At 45.8% G+C, this 20,237-nt stretch overlaps 1 protein-coding gene across 2 annotated transcripts in view; it reads left to right on the top strand.

Annotated features, from left to right (window-relative positions):
* Positions 1–414: 414 nt before the first annotated feature.
* LOC310836897 (UDP-N-acetylglucosamine--peptide N-acetylglucosaminyltransferase 110 kDa subunit) overlaps positions 415–20,237 on the top strand; it is an 80,578-nt gene continuing 60,755 nt past the window's right edge. Inside the window, exons 1-4 of one of the 2 annotated variants that reach the window (XM_083722764.1) lie at positions 415–767; positions 7,691–7,841; positions 13,818–14,061; positions 18,140–18,208. In XM_083722764.1, coding sequence (XP_083578890.1) covers positions 731–767; positions 7,691–7,841; positions 13,818–14,061; positions 18,140–18,208 — 501 coding nt within the window. In that variant the 5' untranslated portion in view covers positions 415–730. Of the gene's footprint in view, positions 768–7,660; positions 7,842–13,817; positions 14,062–18,139; positions 18,209–20,237 lie in introns of both variants that reach the window. The other variant, XM_083722763.1, reaches the window with a different exon arrangement.

Here is a 20,237-nt window from a genome sequence, read left to right as displayed (position 1 = left end):
AGCTACAGTGGGACCGACATATGAAATTTCCAATTTTCCAGAAATACTGTAATCGAAAGAGGCAATGAATGACTATCAAAAATGTATCACTTAATGAATGAATGAATGCATCCATGCATAAATCTCTGCGTCAGCCCTCGCCCATCGCAACAAAACAACAATACGAATGAATCTTGATTTGCCTCAGCCCTCGGCCATCGCTTTCCCGCCCTTTACCCCCCTTCCCGCCGGCCCTTGCGCGCGGCACCCCTCAGCCTTTCGCTGAGGCGAGCCGAGTGTCCTCCAGAGCGCGTGCGCGTCAGCCGATGGAGCGCGCGCATTTTTTTAGCGGAGGCGTATCCTTCAGAGCGCATGCGCGCCAGCAGACGGAGCGCGCGCATTTCCTTAGGTGCGGCGCCGAGGGTGTTCCAGTGCGCATGCGCGCCGTCCAATCTACTGCAGTGTGTTGGCTTTCTCGCGGAGGAGGGATACACGCGAACGCCCTCGGTTCTTGTCAGCCGTTTCGGCTTATCTAGCCCTGGATACTTCGGCGTCTCGCCTCCCTTCTTCTTTTCAACTTCTCATCCGGCGCCAGGGAAGCGCGCCGCCTCCCCGAGGCGCGGGAAGCGGTGGGACTACATTGTCGAAAGGAGATCCGGTTCCAGCCAGCGCTTTTCTCCGCGCGCGCCCCGACCGCCATTTCGCAAGTTGCCGCTGCCGCTGACGGACGGGGAGCTGAGTCGCCGGAGCCATGGCAGCCTCCGTGGGCAACGTTGCCGACAGCACAGGTATTGGAGGAGAAGGAGGCGCTTAGCCCCTCAGGGGAGAGCCACGAGGCGCGCGCGAGTCCCCGGATGTGACGGAGGTCTTTCCCCTCAGGCGGCCGGCCTGGGCCGGGTAGGCCCAAGCGCTTTTTGGACCCCGAAAGGGCGCAGAGCGGCGAAGGAGCCTCCGTCGGGGTCGGACTGAGGAGGAGGAGGAGGAGGCCGGGGGGGGGGAAGGTACGCAGGCTTGGCCCCCGACGGGGAGAGGGCCGGCCCGCGGTGGGGGTGTGGCGGGTGGCGCCGCCTTTGCTACCCCCGGAGGCTGAGGCCCTCCAGCTGTTTTAGGACTACACCTCCCATCATCCCTAGCTAACAGGACCAGTGGCCAGGGATGCTGGGAATTGTGGCCTCAAATCATCTGGAATTCGCCTATGCCTGGTCTAGTGACAACCACAACAACAATTGATGGTGATGATTGTAAATTAATTATTTATACCCCGCCCATCTGCTTTTTAAAAATAATAATAATTTTTATTCATTTGACATACAGTCGCATTGCATGACCTCATGTCCTCGTATCAAATCTCTTTGGCTCTGCTGAGCCTCCCTTCCACCAGATGGTTTTTACAAACTTCCATTTTGCCTCCTATGCATTTCACGTCCTTTCCTATTCTTGTGATGTCGTTCGTGAAGTTATTCCATTATGCATCCTGAATTCGGTCCCAGTTTCTTCTGGCAAATCTTCAAATCACCCTGCTAATGATGTTGATTGCTTACAGTTGTCTTTCAAATATAATGTAAATTTATTCCAGTCTTCCCCTCAGTTTCACCTATACCAGGCATGGCCAAACTTGACCCTCCAGCTGTTTGGGGATTATAATTCCCATCATCCCTGACCACTGGTCCTGTTAGCTAGGGATGATGGGAGTTGTAGTCCCAAAACAGCTGGAGGGCTGAGTTTGGGGATGCTTAACCTATACCCTGCCCATCTGGCTGGGTTTCCCCAGCCACTCTGGGCGGCTCCCAGCAAAATATTACAATACCCATTTTGTCTGGCTGCAAATCTTACTTTTTAGGGGATCTTCTTCTTTTCACTAAGCCAAATAAATAGGAGTAGGAGAGGCGCTCTTGCTTCTTTCCGCTCTCTTATTGTTTGCTCTCTCTCTCTTTCACGCTTGTTTTGACGTGGGTGATGCACAAGGAGAGCCTGTGTTGAGTTCACTTTGCCTATAGAACCTATGCCCAGTAGGCCTGAAAGAACATCTCCACCCTGGAGGCCAGGGTTCCTTTCCAGAGGGCCTTTCCAGGGAACCAGGCAGAGGGCCTTCCTGGTGTTGGCCCCCCGCCCTGTGGAATGCCCTCCCATCAGATGTCGAGGAAATCAAGAATTAAAGAAATTGGGGGGAAATACAGTCTTATACACGGAAAAATACAGTCACTAGGCAGTGTAGCAGCTGTTTGTTGGGGCAGCCCTGGAACCCAGCTTGACCAAACCACCCCCTGGGGCAAATAGATAAGCAGATTTATGCTTCTTAGATCTGCTCATCTGGGGTTGCTGGTTCACCCCCCCCCCCAAAAAAATCTGAATATCCTAAATTACCTGGCTGAAGACTGTTGGTTTATTGAGGAAAGACAGTCGCACAATCTAGTCCAGGGATCAGCAAACTTTCTAAGCTGACGCCCGGTCTACTGTTCATCAGACTGGGGGAGGGGGGACTAAAAAAATGTTTGGGAGTGGGGAATGAACGAATTCCTATGCCCCACAAATCACCCAAAGATGCATTTTAAATAAAAGGACACATTCTACTAATGTAAAAACATGCTAATTCCCGGACAGACCACGGGCAAAATTGAGAAGGTGATTGGCCTGGATCCAGCCCCTGGGCCTTAGTTTGCTTATCCATGATCTAGTATTTGGATACTATTAGTGTTTGTTTTTTCTCTCCACCCCAAGCTGCACCTCTTTGTTCCTACCTCTATTGTGGACCGGCAAAGCGGGATGGAATTTTTTTACCGTTTTGTTATTTTCCTTAGAGAAATTTCCATTTCTAAAATGCATTGCTTTGTAAAGAGGAAGCAGAATGAATGGATGTCAACCACATGAGGCAGTTCAGATTCACTTTTTGGAGATCATTATCCACAGCAAGCATGTACTGTATAGTGCTGTACTAAACTCAGGTGTTCTCAGCTCCTAGTAGATTTGGGGCACTGGAAAACCTTCGCATTCAAAATTTCCCAGAAAACTCAGATTAATCACCTTCTATTTGGGAAATGTACATCCAGGTTTTTTTCCTTTAATTTTTTGGGGGGACCCCAGGAGTGTGGGGCCCTAAGTTATAGCTTGTTTAGCTTATACGTAAATCCAGCACTGGCATAGAGAAAAAATAGATAGATAAGATAGATGATAGATAAATAATAGATAGATAGATTGATTGATTAAATAGATGATTGATTGATGATAGATAGAGGGCCGGATTTAGGTTTGATGAGGGCCTAAGCAACTGAAGGTAATGGGGCCCTTTCTGTGTCCAGCTGTCCTTTGTCAACAACAAATTGTTGCTGTTTTTTGTGTTGAATACATGCTATACGGTAACTTATGGACCTGATAGGTATCTAAAGCCATTTGCACATCACAAATAGGAGCCGACACAACACCAAGCACTGCTGTTGTGAGTCAGTTTTATTTTATTCGTTTTTATCTTATATTTTGGAAATGTACATCCAGGTTTTTTTCCTTTAATGTTTTTGGGGGCCCCAAGAGAGGGGGGCCCTATGCTAGAGCTTGTTGAGCTAATACGTAAATCCGGCCCTGGGTGGTTTACTTGCAAAGGCCCTATGTAGGTAGTGTGACATGTGAATGTGATGTAGTTTAAATCTCAGCTCATACTCGAGTGCTGTGCCTGGTCATTGGCAGCACATGAAAATAAAAAAATTCAGTTGAAATTCAGTTGAAATTCAGCTACAGGTGTCAACCTGCTCTGCTGATCTTGTTTACTGACCTCGTAATAAGTAGCCGGCTTGAAAGGAAAATTACAGAGAAGTCGATGTTGTGCAAGATTACATCCAGCCTGAATGATAGAGGTGATGGTCCTAACTCCTTAAGAAGCCATCTGCTCATTGCATATTCTCATTTAACTACAGCAGGCTTCCTCAAACTCGGCCCTCCAGATGTTTTTAGCCCACAACTCCCATGATCCCTAGCTAGCAGGACCAGTGGTCAGGGATGATGGGAATTGTAGTTTCAAAACATCTGGAGGGCCAAGTTTGAGGAAGCTTGAACTGTAGTGTGTGGTTGCTTTTGTTTTTGAACAAAAGAAACAGACATATTTTGAAACACAGTTGCAGTCAGGGGTTCCACAAAGCCCCTCCCAGGAGTAGCAGAGAATATAGGTATAATAATTGTAATAATAATTTATTATTTCTACCCCGCCCATTTGGCTGGGTTTCCCCAGCCATTCTGGGTGGCTTCCAGCAGAAGATTAAAAATACCGTATTTTTCGCTCCATAGGCCGCACCGGATCATAGGGCGCACCTAGTTTTTTTTGGGGGGGAAATCCCCCCCAGCCCCAAAGAGCAAAGAAGCCAAGGGATGGATCCCGCTCGCTGTCTTGGCTTCCTCTTTAGCCGTGCGCAACCTCTCCAGCTGGGAGAGGCTGCGCGAGCTTGCGGGGCTGGGGGCGAGGGAAGCGGCAACCTCGCCTTTGCTCCCAGAGTTTGCCGGCCTGGGGACTTCAGGCTTGTGGATAGCTGCCTGCGCTCCCCAGGCTGCAGGCTGCCATCCGCAAGCCTTCGGAGCCTGGCAGGAACTCCCACTGCACTCAGAAGTCTTGCGGATAGCTGCCTGAAGCCCGGGGAGTGCAGTGGGAGTTGGTGCTGCGCTCCCCAGGCTTCAGGCTGCTATCCGCAAGTCTTCGGAGCTCTCCAAAGGCTTGCTGCCTGAAGCCTGCATTCACTCCATAGGATGCGCACGCACACACACACATTTCCCCTTCATTTTTGGAGGGGAAAAAGTCTGTCCTATAGAGCGAAAAATACGGTACATTAAAACATCAGTCACTTAAAACTCAAAGGGTGGGGATTGATGTCACTTTACATTGCTTGGAAGAAAGAGACGAGTTTGTGGTCAATATTTGCTATATGTCCTAATGTCAACCACTAGAACTTTTTGATCTCGGTTGGAAAACGGTTCAAAGTGTACAAACGAAAAATTCTGTATATACAGGCAATTCTCAACTTAGCTTGCTTGTGGGTTACGTTTGCTCAAACGGCATCTTGTGAATCCACCTTTGGGACGATGGAGAGTGGGATCGCCAAAGGCACATGGCCCTTTAATTTTTTTTAATTCCGGGAAGTTTTAAATGACTGATATTTAAAAGTATTTAAAATCTTTTGTTGGAAGCTGTCCAGAGTGGCTTACTATTATTAGCCAAGCATGTCAAGCTGAATGTGTGCAGGTGAAATGTGCGTCAGCTGTGAGTTACATCTTTTATGGCAAAAGTCTGCTTCAGAGTATATGATGAAGTGTGTATTACACATGAAAGCTCATACCTTGAAAGCTTATGTTTACTTTAGTTTAGTTTAGAACCTTAAAGATCAAGGTTGCCTACCCCTGCTCTTATTATTGACAAGTGGAGGAAGGTTTTCTTTTTGGAGTGATAAAATGTGTTTTATTTACAGAAATGGTCAACCTTGCTGGCAACCTCTTAATATTGACAATGGGGAGGAAGGCTTCATTTTTGGAATAATAACTTTTTACAGTTCTATCCAAAATGACTGATTTGGTTCTACTATTAGAAATAAAGATTTATGTTAATAAAAAAAAAATAGAAATACATAGACCGATAATTATGAAATCATGGTGAGGTTTCATAAGTTAACGGTTTATATTTGGACAACTTTTCTGCTTTACTTGATTGGAAGGAGAGAAAAACATTTCCTTCATAAAAATTTAAACAATTTATTTAACTAAACATGGTAGCATATGTATCCATGTTTGTTAACTGATGCGGTTAACTTTTTAAAAAAATAAAAACAACAACAACCTTAGACTGAGTTTTAGCACACATGAAAATCTTAAAACAAATCCTTATTTCCTTCAGTCTAAGTTTATAGCCTTTGGACTATAACTTAAATAGAAAACTATCTTCAGAAAGATTTTTCCTCCAAAAGCATTTTATTTTAAAAGTCTGATTTTTATTCTATTTTTTAAATCATTGATTTTTATCTACCCTGAGTAGGAGCAGTCGCCCTTAAGAAAAACAGGCCGGAATGGGCCTGTATATATATTGGCTTTTTTTCTTTCAATTCTCAAAGATCTTCACCTAGCTCAAGATTGTCATCTGAACAAGCCAAATGTTCAGCTCAGAATCAATCACTGTCAATCCATCATTTGAAAAATAAGACTTTGGAGCCTTTTTGCCCCCAAATGAGAACTAGACGTTCCGTTTTGTTGACTGCAACTTTGGTCTAAGGAGCCATTTGGCGCCTAGCTTATATATCTGAGTTTCAAACACTATCTGGTTTAGTATCAAATTGGTTAGGGTGGGCTGTATGTTCAGATTCCTGAATTTTGGCATTTGGACTAGAGGACTCTTCAAACTCTAGAATTCTAGGATTTTATGGCACTGGAAGGGATCAAATGAAATGAAAGGTGACTGATCCTTTTGACCATGGGTAGGCAAACTAAGGGCCAGGGGCTGGATGCGTCCTAATCACCTTCTCAATCCTGCCTTCGGATGGTCCGGGAATCAGTGTGTGTACATGAGTAGAATGTGTGCTTTAAAATGCATCTAGGGTGATTTGTGGTGCCTGCTTGGTGTTTTTGACATGAGTAGAACATGTGCTTTTATTTAAAATGCATTTGTGGGGCATAGGAATTTGTTCATTTCCCCCCCCCCTCCAAAATATAGTCCTGCGCACCACATGGTCTGAGGGACAGTGGACCAGCCCCCTGAAGAAAAAGTTTGCTGACCCCTGATATAAGCATTTAATCAAGCACAGTTGTCTTTTGTGTTTACTTGGGGAGTTTGACTTATCCCAGATTTTCACTCACAAAATTGAGTCAAATGAAGCTTTCAAATCGATGAAGGCTGCGTAAAGCCCACCACACAGTTTCTTAGCATACTTTTTCTATGAGATGTGCAGCAGCAGCAGCAACAACAACAATTTATTATTTATACCCCACCCATCTGGCTCAGTTTCCCCAGTCCAGACTCAGGCCCAGTTCATAATAATAATAATAATAATAATAATAATTTATTATTTCTACCCCACCCATCATCCCCCCCCCAAAAAAATAGTCCGCCCCCCCAAGGTCAGTGGGCCGGCCCCCTGCTGAAAAGGTTTGCTGACCACTGGTGTAGCCTGTATGGCTTCCCCAGCTGCCTACATGCAGCTCATTCCTGTTGCCCTCTTCCCAATGCTTCTGCGTCAAATAAAGTCAGAAGGCGCCCAACATGATCACGCCTTCCTTGCACCAGATTATACCTTAAAGCGGGCTTCATCAAACTCTGCACTCCAGATGTTTTTGGCCTACTACTCCCATCATACCTAGCTTGCAGGACCAGCAGTCAGGGATGATGGGCACTGTAGTCTCCAAACAGCTGGAGGGCCAATTTGGGCTGCCACTGCTCTAGATCAGGCATGGCCCAACTCGGCCCTCTAGCTGTTTGGAGACTACAACTCCAATCGACCCTAGCTAACAGGACCAAGGGTCAGGGATGATGGGAATTGTACTTTGCTGACCCCTGCTTTTGACATTTAGCTGATCTGTTTGTGTTCGCCTGGCAGGCCCCCTTAGGGTTTTGCATCATGCCAAGCATTTCACCTTTTTATTTGCACACTGCCATCCGTCCTCTTTTGCCTCCCCTCTTCTAACTTTTTGTTTTCCCCCTCCAAATGTCTTGGTGATCCTTCAGAACCAACAAAACGTCTGCTTTCCTTCCAAGGGCTGGCAGAGTTGGCTCACCGGGAGTACCAGGCAGGAGACTTTGAAGCGGCTGAGAGGCACTGCATGCAACTGTGGAGACAGGAGCCTGACAACACCGGCGTCCTGTTGCTGCTCTCATCCATTCACTTCCAATGTCGCAGGCTGGACAGGTAGGAGGTTGGGGCCTTTCAAAGTAATAATAAAAAAACCATAATACATTTCATTTGTATCCCACCCTCCCCTGCCGAAACTGGGCGTCCTCAACCTCAGCCCTCAGATGTTTTTTGGCCTACAACTCCCTAGTTAGCAGGACCCAGTGGTCAGGGATGCTGGGAATTGTAGTTTCAAAACTGCAGGAGGGCCGAGGTTGAGGAACCCTGGGCTAATATCATAGAAAAAATAAAATAAAATAAAATAAATGGTCCAGTGGCACCTTAGGGACCAACTCAGTTTGTTCTGGGTCTAAGCTTTACGTGGGCATGTGCCCTTCTTCAGATACACAGAAACCGAAGTCTAGTATGAAAGAGGCCTCCCAGCATTCTCACTGCCCATATAAGAGCAGCGCAAACAGTTGGGCCTGACGAGCGTTTACTGTTCCCAACCCTAATCCTGCGGAAAGCCATCTAATTGGATTTGAATTTGATCCTGACTTGTTTTCAGGAGGTAATTTCGTTATTGCTTGATTTTATACCAGTGTTACATATTTGGTGTTAGCCTCCCTGAGCCCAGGTTCGGACGGGGAGGGCGGGATACAAATAAAAGTTTATTATTTATTATTATTAACCAGACCCTGATAGATAGTGGGAGGGTGGGGCGGGGTTTTCCCCAAAGGGTAGTAGGACTCAATGGGTATGGTCAACCTGTGGGCGACTGTGATCGACTGCAATTAGTCCGATAGGAAAAAGCAAGGGAGAGTATGCAGATGACCAAAAATAGCCGAAAATAAATAAATAAATAAAAATAAAAAAAATTGTCCAGTAGCACCTTAGAGACCAACTCAGTTTGTTCTTGGTCAAAGCTTTCGTGTGCAGGCGCCCTTCTTTAGATACAGTGAAACAGAAGTCCCCAGACCTGATATGTAGTGGGAGGGTGGGGTGGGGTATTTCTCAGAAGGGTAGTAGGAGATGGGTGATTTTATGGTTCCCAAAAGGAAACCTTCCTCTGCTTGTCCATATTGAGAGGATGCCAGCAAAGCTGAACCTTTTCCTAAAAAAGGATTGCAGACCTGTGCCTCCATGATTGACATCTTCTTAATGCTTGTAGTCAATAATAATAACAACACTTGGCTGTTGTGTGCAGGCAGACTTCTTCAGATACACGGAAGCGGAAGTCCCCAGACCCTGATATATAGTGGGAGGAGAAGTCCCCAGACCCTGATATATAGAGGGAGGGGAGTCCCCGGACACTGATATATAGAGCGATGGTGGGACGGGGGTTTTCTCCAAAGGGTAGTAGGACTCAGTGGGTATGGTCAACCTGTTGGCAACTGTGAACGACTGCACTTAGTCCTGCAGGAAAATGCAAGGGATGGTTTGCAGATGACCAAAAATAGCTTTAGCTTATGCAATGAGACAGGAATCCAATATTTCTAGTCAGACCAGGTCTCTCCATAGTTTTCAGTTTAGTAATAAGTTGCAATTCAGCAAGTTGTAAACTCCATAATTTGCCGTTTAGTGATAAGTTGACTTATCATTAAACTGCAAACTATGGAGAGACCTGGTCTTAATAGAGATATTGGATTCCTGTCTCATTACATGTGCTAATCATTTGCATACTATTCCTTGCTTTCTCCTGTAGGACTAAAGTGGTACCTCGGGTTAAGAACTTAATTTGTTCTGGAGGTCCATCCTTAAGCTGAAACTGTTCTTAACCTGTGTCCAAATTAACAAAAAATTTGTCAAAGAGATGTAAAACAGCAAGAATTGTCTCAAAATCACATGATTGCCTCAATATATTCAACTGGTGTGGGATTATTTGTATGTTGTGTGTATTATGAGTTATTATGTAGGAATGCTAAAATGTGTCTGACAGTATGTCATTTTCACAAAGGGGGGACCCAATTATTGTGTGTAATTGTTTTTATGTTCAGTGTATGGTGTCTTATTGTTTACACCCCAGTGGAGGATTCTCGTGCATTTTATGCTTTCTAATAGATCAGGCTATTGCGTAGTCCAATATTATGACCACATTTCCTTGTCCCATCTGGCAGTTTGCCAACCTTCCCTACCCATTTTAAAATGGGTTAAAGCTCACTTTACCAAGGAAAAGCTTCAGGATCCATGAAACACCAGATTCATGAAGGCATATATGCCTTGATTTAGCAGGAATGATCCCTTATAGAGTTAAATTGACTAATTTGGACAAGTACCCTTTTTCCGGAATAGTGTTTTTTGTTTGTTTGTTTGTTTGTTTGTTTGTTTTACAGATTGATTTGAAAAGTTGAGAACCATGGGGCTATATAAATTCTAATTGGACTCAGTTTGAATAAGGCAAGTGTATCCAGGCTGCAAGGGGACATGGGTGGCGCTGTGGGTTAAACCACAGAGCCTAGGACTTGCCGATCAGAAAGTCGGTGGTTTGAATCCCCGCGACGGGGTGAGCTCCCGTTGCTCGGTCCCTGCTCCTGCCAACCCAGCAGTTCGAAAGCACCTCAAAGTGCAAGTAGCTAAATAGGTACTGCTCCGGCAAGAAGGTGAACGGCATTTCCGTGCGCTACTCTGGTTCACCAGAAGCGGCTTAGTTATGCTGGCCACATGACCCGGAAGCTCCCTCGGCCAATAAAGCGAGATGAGCGCCGCAACCCCAGAGTTGGTCACGGCTGGACCTAATGGTCAGGGGTCCCTTTACCTTTTTATCCAGGCTGCAACTAGCTTTTTGGTCCCTTAAGAGCAAGTGAGCAATTTCCCATGAGTGGAAGACATGAGCCTTTGACAATAAAATCCCATAGAAAGGCCAAGGCAATGACAAGGCTACGTGGCCAAAATGAAAGCCCTAAGGGGATTCATCAGGGATTGTTGTTGCTGTGGTATGGTGAAGCTAACTTTGACGCCTGAGAACATGTAAAAAAAGGCAGAAACAAAACAAACTGCATTTTTCAGTCATTAGTGGACCTTCCTGCTAAGTGTATACAGTGGTGCCTCGCAAGACGAAATTAATCCGTTCCGTAAGGCTCTTCGTATAGCGTTTTTTTCGTCTTGTGAAGCAAGCCCATTGACAGCTTAGCGGATTAGTGCTATTAGCGGTTTAGCGGCTTTTAGCGATCAGCTGTTAAGCGGCTTATCAGCGGATCAGCTGATAAGCGTATTAGCGGCTTAGGAAAAGGGGGGGGGAAAACCCGCAGTAACTCGCAAGACATTTTCGTCTTGCGAAGCAAGCCCATAAAGAAATTCGTTTTGCGAAGCGCCTCCAAAACGGAAAACCCTTTCGTCTAGCGGGTTTTCCATCTTGCGAGGCGTTCGTCTTGCGGGGCACCACTGTAAAGCATAGACCACTATTGAGTAAATGTTTCTCCCAAAGTGTTAGAATGCCACAAGTAATTTAGTAACAAAATGCAACATGCGTTATTTTTATGTGATATCCTATATTTACACAAAGGCATCCACTTACAACATACCATGTTATTATTTGTGGGGCAAAAAATTTTTAAGAAAAAATTACATCCTCAAAGGGGGGAATTGTTATAAGAATTTTAAGGTCTTAGATATATAGTAAATGTTCATAAATGTACCAAAGAAACATGTACATAAATATATAAACCACATGTCTGGAGCAGCACAGGAATACAGTCCTGAAACCATTTTCACTCCCAAACTGACCAAATGTTTCTCTGCAAGGAGGGAGAGGGTGAGGGAACCTTCCCATTGTCTCATGAGTTAAGTGATTACCATCTCAAAGGAATGGCCAGACTATCAGGAAAGGCAATCAGATAAGGCATTATCAGATAACCTGGCAGACAGGAGATAAACAAAGCACTGGGATTTCTGTTGTCACCGGCTTTTCTATGATGTAGGTATGATGTATCTGGGGGGTGGTCTTGGGCTACACCCCTTCTGTGATGTATGTATGATGTTTCAGTACCACTTTAGCTAATGGGCCTCCCGCTGCTGCTGTGCCACTGCCGTGCATTTCTGCTCTCATCCTGAAGTAAAGGTCTTAACCCGAAGTACTATTTCTGGGTTAGCGAAGTCTGTAACCTGAAGTGTCTATAACCCAAGGTGCCACTGTATTTGCAGTCCTTAACCGTCCTCAACAGGTTTACCATACCCATTGAGCCAATCACCCATCTCCTACTACACTGACTTCTCTTTCAGTGTATCTGAAGAAGTGTGCATGTACATGAAAGCTCATACCAAGAACAAACTTAGTTGGTCTCTAAGGTGCTACTGGACAATTCTTTTTATTTTTATATATATTTCGACTGTGTCAGACCAACACAGCTACGTACCTGAATCATATAAAGAATACAATATACATAAAAACAAGCAATCAAACGATTAAAATGCATCCTAAAATTAATTCAAATAAATTGAAATTAAGATTAGACTGGATAAATGGCAATCCTCAGGTTAAAATGGAAAGCGGTTAATACTTGCCTGGATCAACTGTTTCCACTGAGTGGCCTGGGAAACCTCCTTAGTGTTTATTCTTATACAAAGAGAAAATGAGTCAGGCTGAACCGTGGTGGAACAGCTCCGTCTTGCAGGCCCTGCAAAAAGATGTCAAGTCCCGCAGAGTCCTGGTCTTTTGTGAGAGAGTGTTCCACCAGGCCAGGGCCATGACCAAAAAGGTTCTGGCTCTGGTCAAGGCCAGTCTAATCTCCCTGGGGCACGGGATCTTCAGGGTGTTGTTATTTGTAGACCGTAAGGTCCTCTGTGGGGCATACCAGGAGAGGTGGTCCCATAGGTACAAGTGTCCTAGGCCGTATAGTAAAAGCAAAAAGTAAAGTAAAAGCCTGTTGGGATATGATCTATAACAGGGATGTCCAACAGGTCGAGCATGATCTACTGGTAGACCCCCGGGAGGGTTTGGTTGATCGCTGCTGATAGCTGGGCCCCTTTCCTTTGGTAAATTAGATCCCTAGCTAACAGGACCAGTTGTCAGGGGTAATGGGAATTGTAGTCCAAAACATCTGGAGGGCTGAAGGTTGAGGATCCCTGTTCTAGGGCATCTCCCCCCATATTCTTAAACCTGAGTCCCCCAAAATAGGTGTCTTATACAGTGGTACCTCTGGTTACAACAAATACTTCCGGTTACAAACGTTTTAGGTTATGAGCTTTGCTAACCTGAAAGTGGCTACCCCTGGTTGCGAAGTGTGCGCAGCGGGAGACCTCTTTAGTGAAAGTGTGCCTCAGGATAAGAGTGGTTTCAGCTCAAGAACAGACCTCCGGAACGAATTAAGTTCATAACCAGAGGTAACACTGTACATGGGGGCGTCTTACAGACGGAAAAATACGATTGATTATCCAACAACCAACATGAAAACAAGATTCCAAAGAATCTCCTGGGCTTGCCTTCTCCCCTTTGTGGGTCCTTTTGTTAACCATTTCATCTGGCGTATTTTATAATAATCCACATCTTTTACATCTCCATTATGTCCATAAGTCAACATTAAACTACAAGTGTCATAGTCATCCTGCTAATGATTTTAGGCAGGGGTCAGCAAACTTTTTCAGCCGGGGGCCGGTCCACTGTCCCTCAGACTTTGTGGGGGGGGGGGCTGTATTGCCAGAACAGGCAGCTCTCCGCAAGCCGTGGGAGCCCAGCGCCGGGCTCCCACGGCTTGTGAAGAGCTGTGCGAAGCCTGGAGAGCGAGAGGGGTCGGTGTGCACTGACCCCTCTCGCTCTCTATGCTTCAGCGAAAGCCTGCATTCGCCCCATAGGACGCACACACATTTCCCCTTCATTTTTGGAGGGGAAAAAGTGTGTCCTATAGGGCGAAAAATACGGTACATCAACATGCAGAAAACAACACTGTTTGTAACAAACCAGAAATGGAAGATGAGGGAACTTGTGGGGCGGGACAGAATGTAAAATATAAAATTGAATAATTGTTGATTGCAATTGGTTATAAAAGAGGAAATTATATATATATGAAAGCACCTATTAGATTAAATGCCAGATGATACTGCGTCCCCCCCCCCCCCCAGGTCTGCTCACTTCAGCACTTTGGCAATCAAGCAGAATCCGCTGCTGGCCGAAGCCTACTCAAATCTGGGGAACGTGTACAAGGAACGTGGCCAACTGCAGGAGGCGATCGAGCACTATCGGCATGCCCTGCGCCTCAAGCCGGACTTCATTGACGGATACATCAACCTTGCCGCTGCTTTAGTTGCCGCAGGCGACATGGAAGGAGCGGTGCAGGCCTATGTCTCTGCCCTGCAGTACAACCCTGTAAGTTGAATTCCTTCGGGAGAAGGCTGAGTCCCCTCCGAAATCTTGTTGTGGTTTGAACAGTGCGATTCCGAAAGCAATTCCATTTTCAGATTCGAAAGCTTTGCAGCTGGCTCTTCTTATTCAGAAAGGCCAGGACTCTTAGGAAGTGGGATGCGGATGGCGCTGTGGTGCAAACCACAGCCTCTTGGGCTTGCCGGTCAGAAGGTCGACTAGTCCGAATCTCCGCAACGGGGTGAGCACCCGTCACGCGGTCCCAGCTCTTGCCGACCTAGCTGTTCGAAAGCACGTCCGAGTGCAAGGAGATCAATAGGCACCACTCAGGCAGGAAGGTAAACGGAGTTTCCGTGCGCCGCTCTGCTTTTGCCAGAAGCGGCTTAGTCTTGCTGGCCTCATGACCTGGAAGCTGCACACCAGATCGCTCGGCCCGTAAATCAAGATGAGCGCCGCAACCCCAGAGTTGTTCGCGACTGGAGTTAATGGTCTGGGGTCGCTTTACCTTTACCTTTTAAGTCTCTTAGGTATTCTCGAGGCTGTAGTGGTACTGCGCTGTAATGATTTCACCTATGTCTAAAGGCTTGAACTCCCCTTAGTAGTTTCCTAGTCTTTTTTTGAAGCAGGTTTGCTGATGCATAAAACTATGGGATCGCTTTTGCTCTGACCGTTTGAAAGAGCGTTTTTAAACACTCTTAAACAAGTGCCCAGGTGATGGCTTACACTGCCCATCTAGCATAACAAATAACAAGATGAAAGACAAAAAAACTTTTTTAGTTCCAGTGGCACCTTAAGGATCAACTAAATACAAGGTATGAGCTTTCATGTGTAATAGCCACTTCGTCAGGTACTCAGATTTTATTTATTTATTTCAACTATTAGATGAGTTACTGGTTGTCAGAGGGCCCCGTGCCCAGTTTGCATCAGAAGGGTGTCAAAAGCAGTCAGTTGAAGTCTCAAAAGAGTGTAAGAGGGAGGTTGCCAGAATACATTGCCCTAATATGGGGTCATTTTCATTCACGACTCAGGCAACCCCTATTTGCCCCGAGGAAGAGTATTCTGCCTTAATAGATGCCACAGCATTTTCTTTCAGCGAACTGCAAGCCGTCAAATTAATTCCCTCTTTCCACAATTGTTCCCCATCTTCTAATTGTATATCAGGGGTGGCCAACTCCCCAAAGGCTGTGATCTACTTACAGAATTAAAAACTGGCAGTGATCTACCCCCATTGGGAGGGGGGGGTTGGGTCAAAGTTGTTGACCTTCTTTGGGGAAGGAAAGCCCTGTTTTTTTTGGGGGGTACAGGTCAAAGCTCATATCTTGAAAGCTTATATTTAGTTGATCTTTAAGGTGGTACTGGAATTATTCAAAAATAATTTTTCATCTTTCATCCTGTTATTTATTATGACTATGACAGATCATAGTCATAGTCATAATATGACAGTGCCTGGGGTGCTCTGGTCCATGGGGTCACGAAGAGTCGGACAGGGCTAACGACTAAACAACAACATGACAGATCAACACCGCTATCCACCTGAAACTGGCCATCTATGCTACTCTCCTTTCATTGCTTGTGTCTTCCCCCTGTTGTTGGTACCAGTCCAGGAAGATCAGAGTCCATACAGCCACATATATTAATCTGGGGCAGCGCTTTGAGGGTCTTAAGTGGGGCTGACTTTGTCCCCACGTTGAATCAACAAAGGAGTGCTACCTGCTGTCTTATTCTCGGTGGTGTATTCAAGACCTGTCCGTTTCCGCAAGGTTCTGATGTTTAAAGGAACCAAGCATACGAAGGACGAAGATAATGAGAGACTGTACAATTTCTATATACAGTGGTACCTTGGTTCTCAAACTGAATCCATTCTGGAAGTCTGTTCGGAAACCAAAGCGTTCCAAAACCCAGGTGCACTTTCCCATAGAGAGGAATGCAAAACGGATTAATCCGTTCCAGACTTTGAAAAACAACCCTAAAACAGCCATTTCACATACATTTTACTATCTAATGCAGAGATGGCCCAACTTGGCCCTCCAGATGTCTTGGGACTACAACCCTGTAGGATCTGATTTCTTTCCGCAGGGCGTGTAAGACAGAGTTGTTCCGCCTGGCCTTTGGCTTGGAGCCAATTTGATTCCTTCCCCCTCTTTCTTTTTTCTTTTCCCTTTCTCCTGTGATGAGGCTGCATTTTAATATTTTAATGTTTCAATATTTTAATGTTTTATTTTAATCTTGTTTTTAAGTTGTATTCATTCAACTTGTTTTTATTATTGCTTGTTAGCCGCCCTGAGCCCGGCCTTGGCTGGGGAGGGCAGGGTATAAATAAAAATTATTATTATTACTATTATTATTATTATTATTATTATTATTATTATTATTATCATCCCTAGCTAACAGGACCAGTGGTCAGGGATGATGGGAATTGTAGTCCCAAAACATCTGGAGGGCCAAGTTTGGCCATGCCTGATCTAATGAGACTATTGATCCATAAAATGAAAGCAATCATTAATGTTCTCATAGAATAGAATAGAATCATAGAGTTGGAAGAGACCACAAGGGCCATCGAGTCCAACCCCCTGCCAAGCAGGAAACACCATCAGAGCACTCCTGACATATGGTTGTCAAGCCTCTGCTTAAAGACCTCCAAAGAAGGAGACTCCACCACACTCCTTGGCAGCAAATTCCACTGTCGAACAGCTCTTACTGTCAGGAAGTTCTTCCTAATGTTTAGGTGGAATCTTCTTTCTTGTAGTTTGGATCCATTGCTCCGTGTCCGCTTCTCTGGAGCAGCAGAAAACAATCTTTCTCCCTCCTCCATGTGACATCCTTTTATATATTTGAACATGGCTATCATATCACCCCTTAACCTCCTCTTCTCCAGGCTAAGCATGCCCAGCTCCCTTAGCCGTTCCTCATAAGGCATTGTTTCCAGGCCTTTGACCATTTTGGTTGCCCTCCTCTGGACTCGTTCCAGTTTGTCAGTGTCCTTCTTGAACTGTGGTGCCCAGAACTGGACACAGTACTCCAGGTGAGGTCTGACCAGAGCAGAATACAGTGGCACTATTACTTCCCTTGATCTAGATGCTATACTCCTATTGATGCAGCCCAGAATTGCATTGGCTTTTTTAGCTGCCGCGTCACACTGTTGGCTCATGTCAAGTTTGTGGTCAACCAAGACTCCTAGATCCTTTTCACATGTACTGCTCTCAAGCCAGGTGTCACCCATCTTGTATTTGTGCCTCTCATTTTTTTTGCCCAAGTGCAATACTTTACATTTCTCCCTGTTAAAATTCATCTTGTTTGTTTTGGCCCAGTTCTCTAATCTGTCAAGGCCATTTTGAAGTGTGATCCTGTCCTCTGGGGTGTTAGCCACCCCTCCCAGTTTGGTGTCATCTGCAAATTTGATCAGGATGCCCTTGAGTCCATCATCCAAGTCGTTGATAAAGATGTTGAATAAGACCAGGCCCAAGACAGAACCCTGTGGCACCCCACTAGTCACTCTTCTCCAGGATGAAGAGGAACCATTGATGAGCACCCTTTGGGATCTGTAGTATAAAAGAAATAAGACAGTATCGTAGATGATAAAAATTAAAATAATTTTTTCTGACCTGAACTAATGATAGTCATTGTTTGGATGGGTTGCTCTGATGCATTTCTGCAGTCACACAATCAATCAATCATAAAACGAAAAAACAAGCCACAGTCACAAAAATGAAAAAGCCACACAAACAAAAACGCAAAAAATAGCAAAAACAAAAGCACCAAATATTGCCTCAGAACATGGCCATCAGAAACGGAAGGATTTAATTACAATGCGGGGGGGGGGGGGAATTGAATTAGCTGCGTGGGTACAACAGGATGAAAAAAGCCTTGATTACCCAATGGGGGGGGGCTTAGATTTGCTGCGCAAGGGTAAAACAGGATGAGAAAAACCTTAATTACAATTGTGGGGGACTTAAATTTTCTGGAACCTTCGGGTTCCAAGTTGTTCGGAAACTAAGCTGCTCAAGAACCGAGGCCCCACTGTATATGATCTTTTGACATTGCCATTTCCTCTTTTGGGGACTGACCCAATGCGTTTAATTTCCAGGACTTGTACTGCGTGCGTAGTGACCTGGGGAATCTGCTCAAAGCCCTGGGTCGCTTGGAAGAAGCCAAGGTAGGTGTTCTGTAGAATGAGTTTTAAAACATCAGTCTTTTGAGAATGTGAACGCTTGCACCAAGTCTTCGATGCTCCGCTGACCTGCGAGACTCCCAAGAAATGGCTGAGAAGCCGAAGGCCTTGAATTCCCCCAGCGTAGTTGCGGGGCCAGATCTGGCAAGCCCCCGTTAATACTTGGTTTTAAGACGTTGAGTCTTGCCGCAGAACGAGACTACCCACTATTGTGATGTGACTCAGGGGCGTCACCATTCTCTGATCTGGAAAGAAACATTCCTTCCAAACTGAGGCTTGCCTGCTGACTTAGTCCGTGGTTCCTGTGAGAAGCAGGCGCTCTTCTAAAGTCCTTTGCGGCTTGTAAGTGGAGAAGAACCTTATCGAATGTTTCCTTCTGAATATGGCATTGAAAAAAAGACGATTCTTTAAACTCCCCCCCCCCCATCTCCACAGTGGAAGAAAGGCTGGCAAATAGTCCTGGTTTGCTTCCTTCGAACAATCTGTCTTTGTCCAAAGGGTCAAGTGACGTGGCTGGTTTGCTCGGGAGATGAGCTGATCAAAGAAAAACGTGCAGCCGAGAGTGGGAAGGTGGCTTCTAGCAGTCCGGTTTCCAGCCGAGAATTCGAACCCCAAAACGGCTCTCCGTCAAGGGGGGCTTTCCAACGGGACCCGAAATTGCCTTTGTTACAAGCCACCTTAACGCAGCTGCCGGGGCGCGGAGGAACGAGGAGTAGCTCCGGAGGTCCTTCGCTTCCAGCCCCATGCGCGTGCGTTCGAGTGGGGTGCGTCAACAGTGTAGCTTCCGACTGGTTGCCGTTCTGGGCGGGGGGGGGGAGGAGAAAAGCCGATTTCCAGGAGAATCCGCTCTCTGGTTCTGGGAATGGACAAATTCCAAGCGCAGATTGGGCAGGCAGCCGCTCCAGGCAGCCCCATTGTGCCGACTCTGAATAGGGGCATCCAAACGCCTTTTCCAAAGCGCCAGGCGGACAGCTAACTCGAATCGCACACCACCACGGCTTCTAGCGTGACTGGTCACCAGCTGAGATACCGCGCCTGCCTTAGGTTGCTGACTTCTTTGTTTCAGAGCTCTGGAGAGACACGCCTAGCTTGAAAGTGTTATTCCGTTTCTCGCGAGAACTCCATTAAACCGGGGGGGGGGGGGGTACATCTATATATATTCTGGACAAACGGCAATGTATTTCTTTGGCCATCAGTGCATTTGCAAGACCAAACCAGCACAATCTTTACCACCTGAATTGAAATTCAATTGTTGCGGGAGTTTCAGAGCCTTTCTTCCAGTTTGCTGTTGCCCCCATTAACCCCTTTCCCTTCTGCATGCCCCCTGATACAGACCAACCGTCCCCCCTCCACCCCCCCGTGTTAAGACGTACCCAGAGATTTTCGATTGCTTTGTTGGAACTTTTTACTAATGATCTTGTTTTATTTTCTCTCTCGTTTTTGGTTTTCCACCACTGATATTACATTTAGAAGGTTTCAGGTGGGGGAAACCTTTTCCATGCGTAAGGAGAGGGAGCTCGAGGGCTGGATCTAAAGCAGAAACTCTCCTCCTCCTCCTCTTCCAGGAAGGAACGCACCGAAAACTCACATGAGAAATATGGTAACGGGTTTGTAACTGCCACGACAAAAACCATTTGCTCCATGCCTGAATCTTCTGTCTTGTGGCTTCGGAAACTGCTTAAGTATTTTCTGTACGAGCGAGTAACGTTAGAGAGCAATTGATAGTCCTAGCCACGTTTCTTTCCGAGAAATAAACGTAAAAAAAAGTACCTTAAGATTTAAAAGAGATAATTGGGAAAGGACTTAGTTAAAAGTATCTAACTCCTCCCGATGGTTCATTTTTTATCCTTTTTCCTTCTTTGTTTGGATTGCAGCGTTCTGCTCTGCTGATGACGCGCTGTGGTCCTGCGGTAGCGCAAGGGCGGCGCAGCGGAAATGCACACGGCGTGTGATGGGGCCCTTGTGAATGGTGGACTAGACGATTCATCTCCATGTGGGCGGCTCCTCTAGGCCT

This window comes from Podarcis gaigeae (assembly GCF_964106915.1).
Source record: "Podarcis gaigeae genome assembly, chromosome: Z".
Classification (NCBI taxonomy): Eukaryota; Metazoa; Chordata; class Lepidosauria; order Squamata; family Lacertidae; genus Podarcis; species Podarcis gaigeae.
This window is presented reverse-complemented; position numbering and strand designations above follow the sequence as displayed.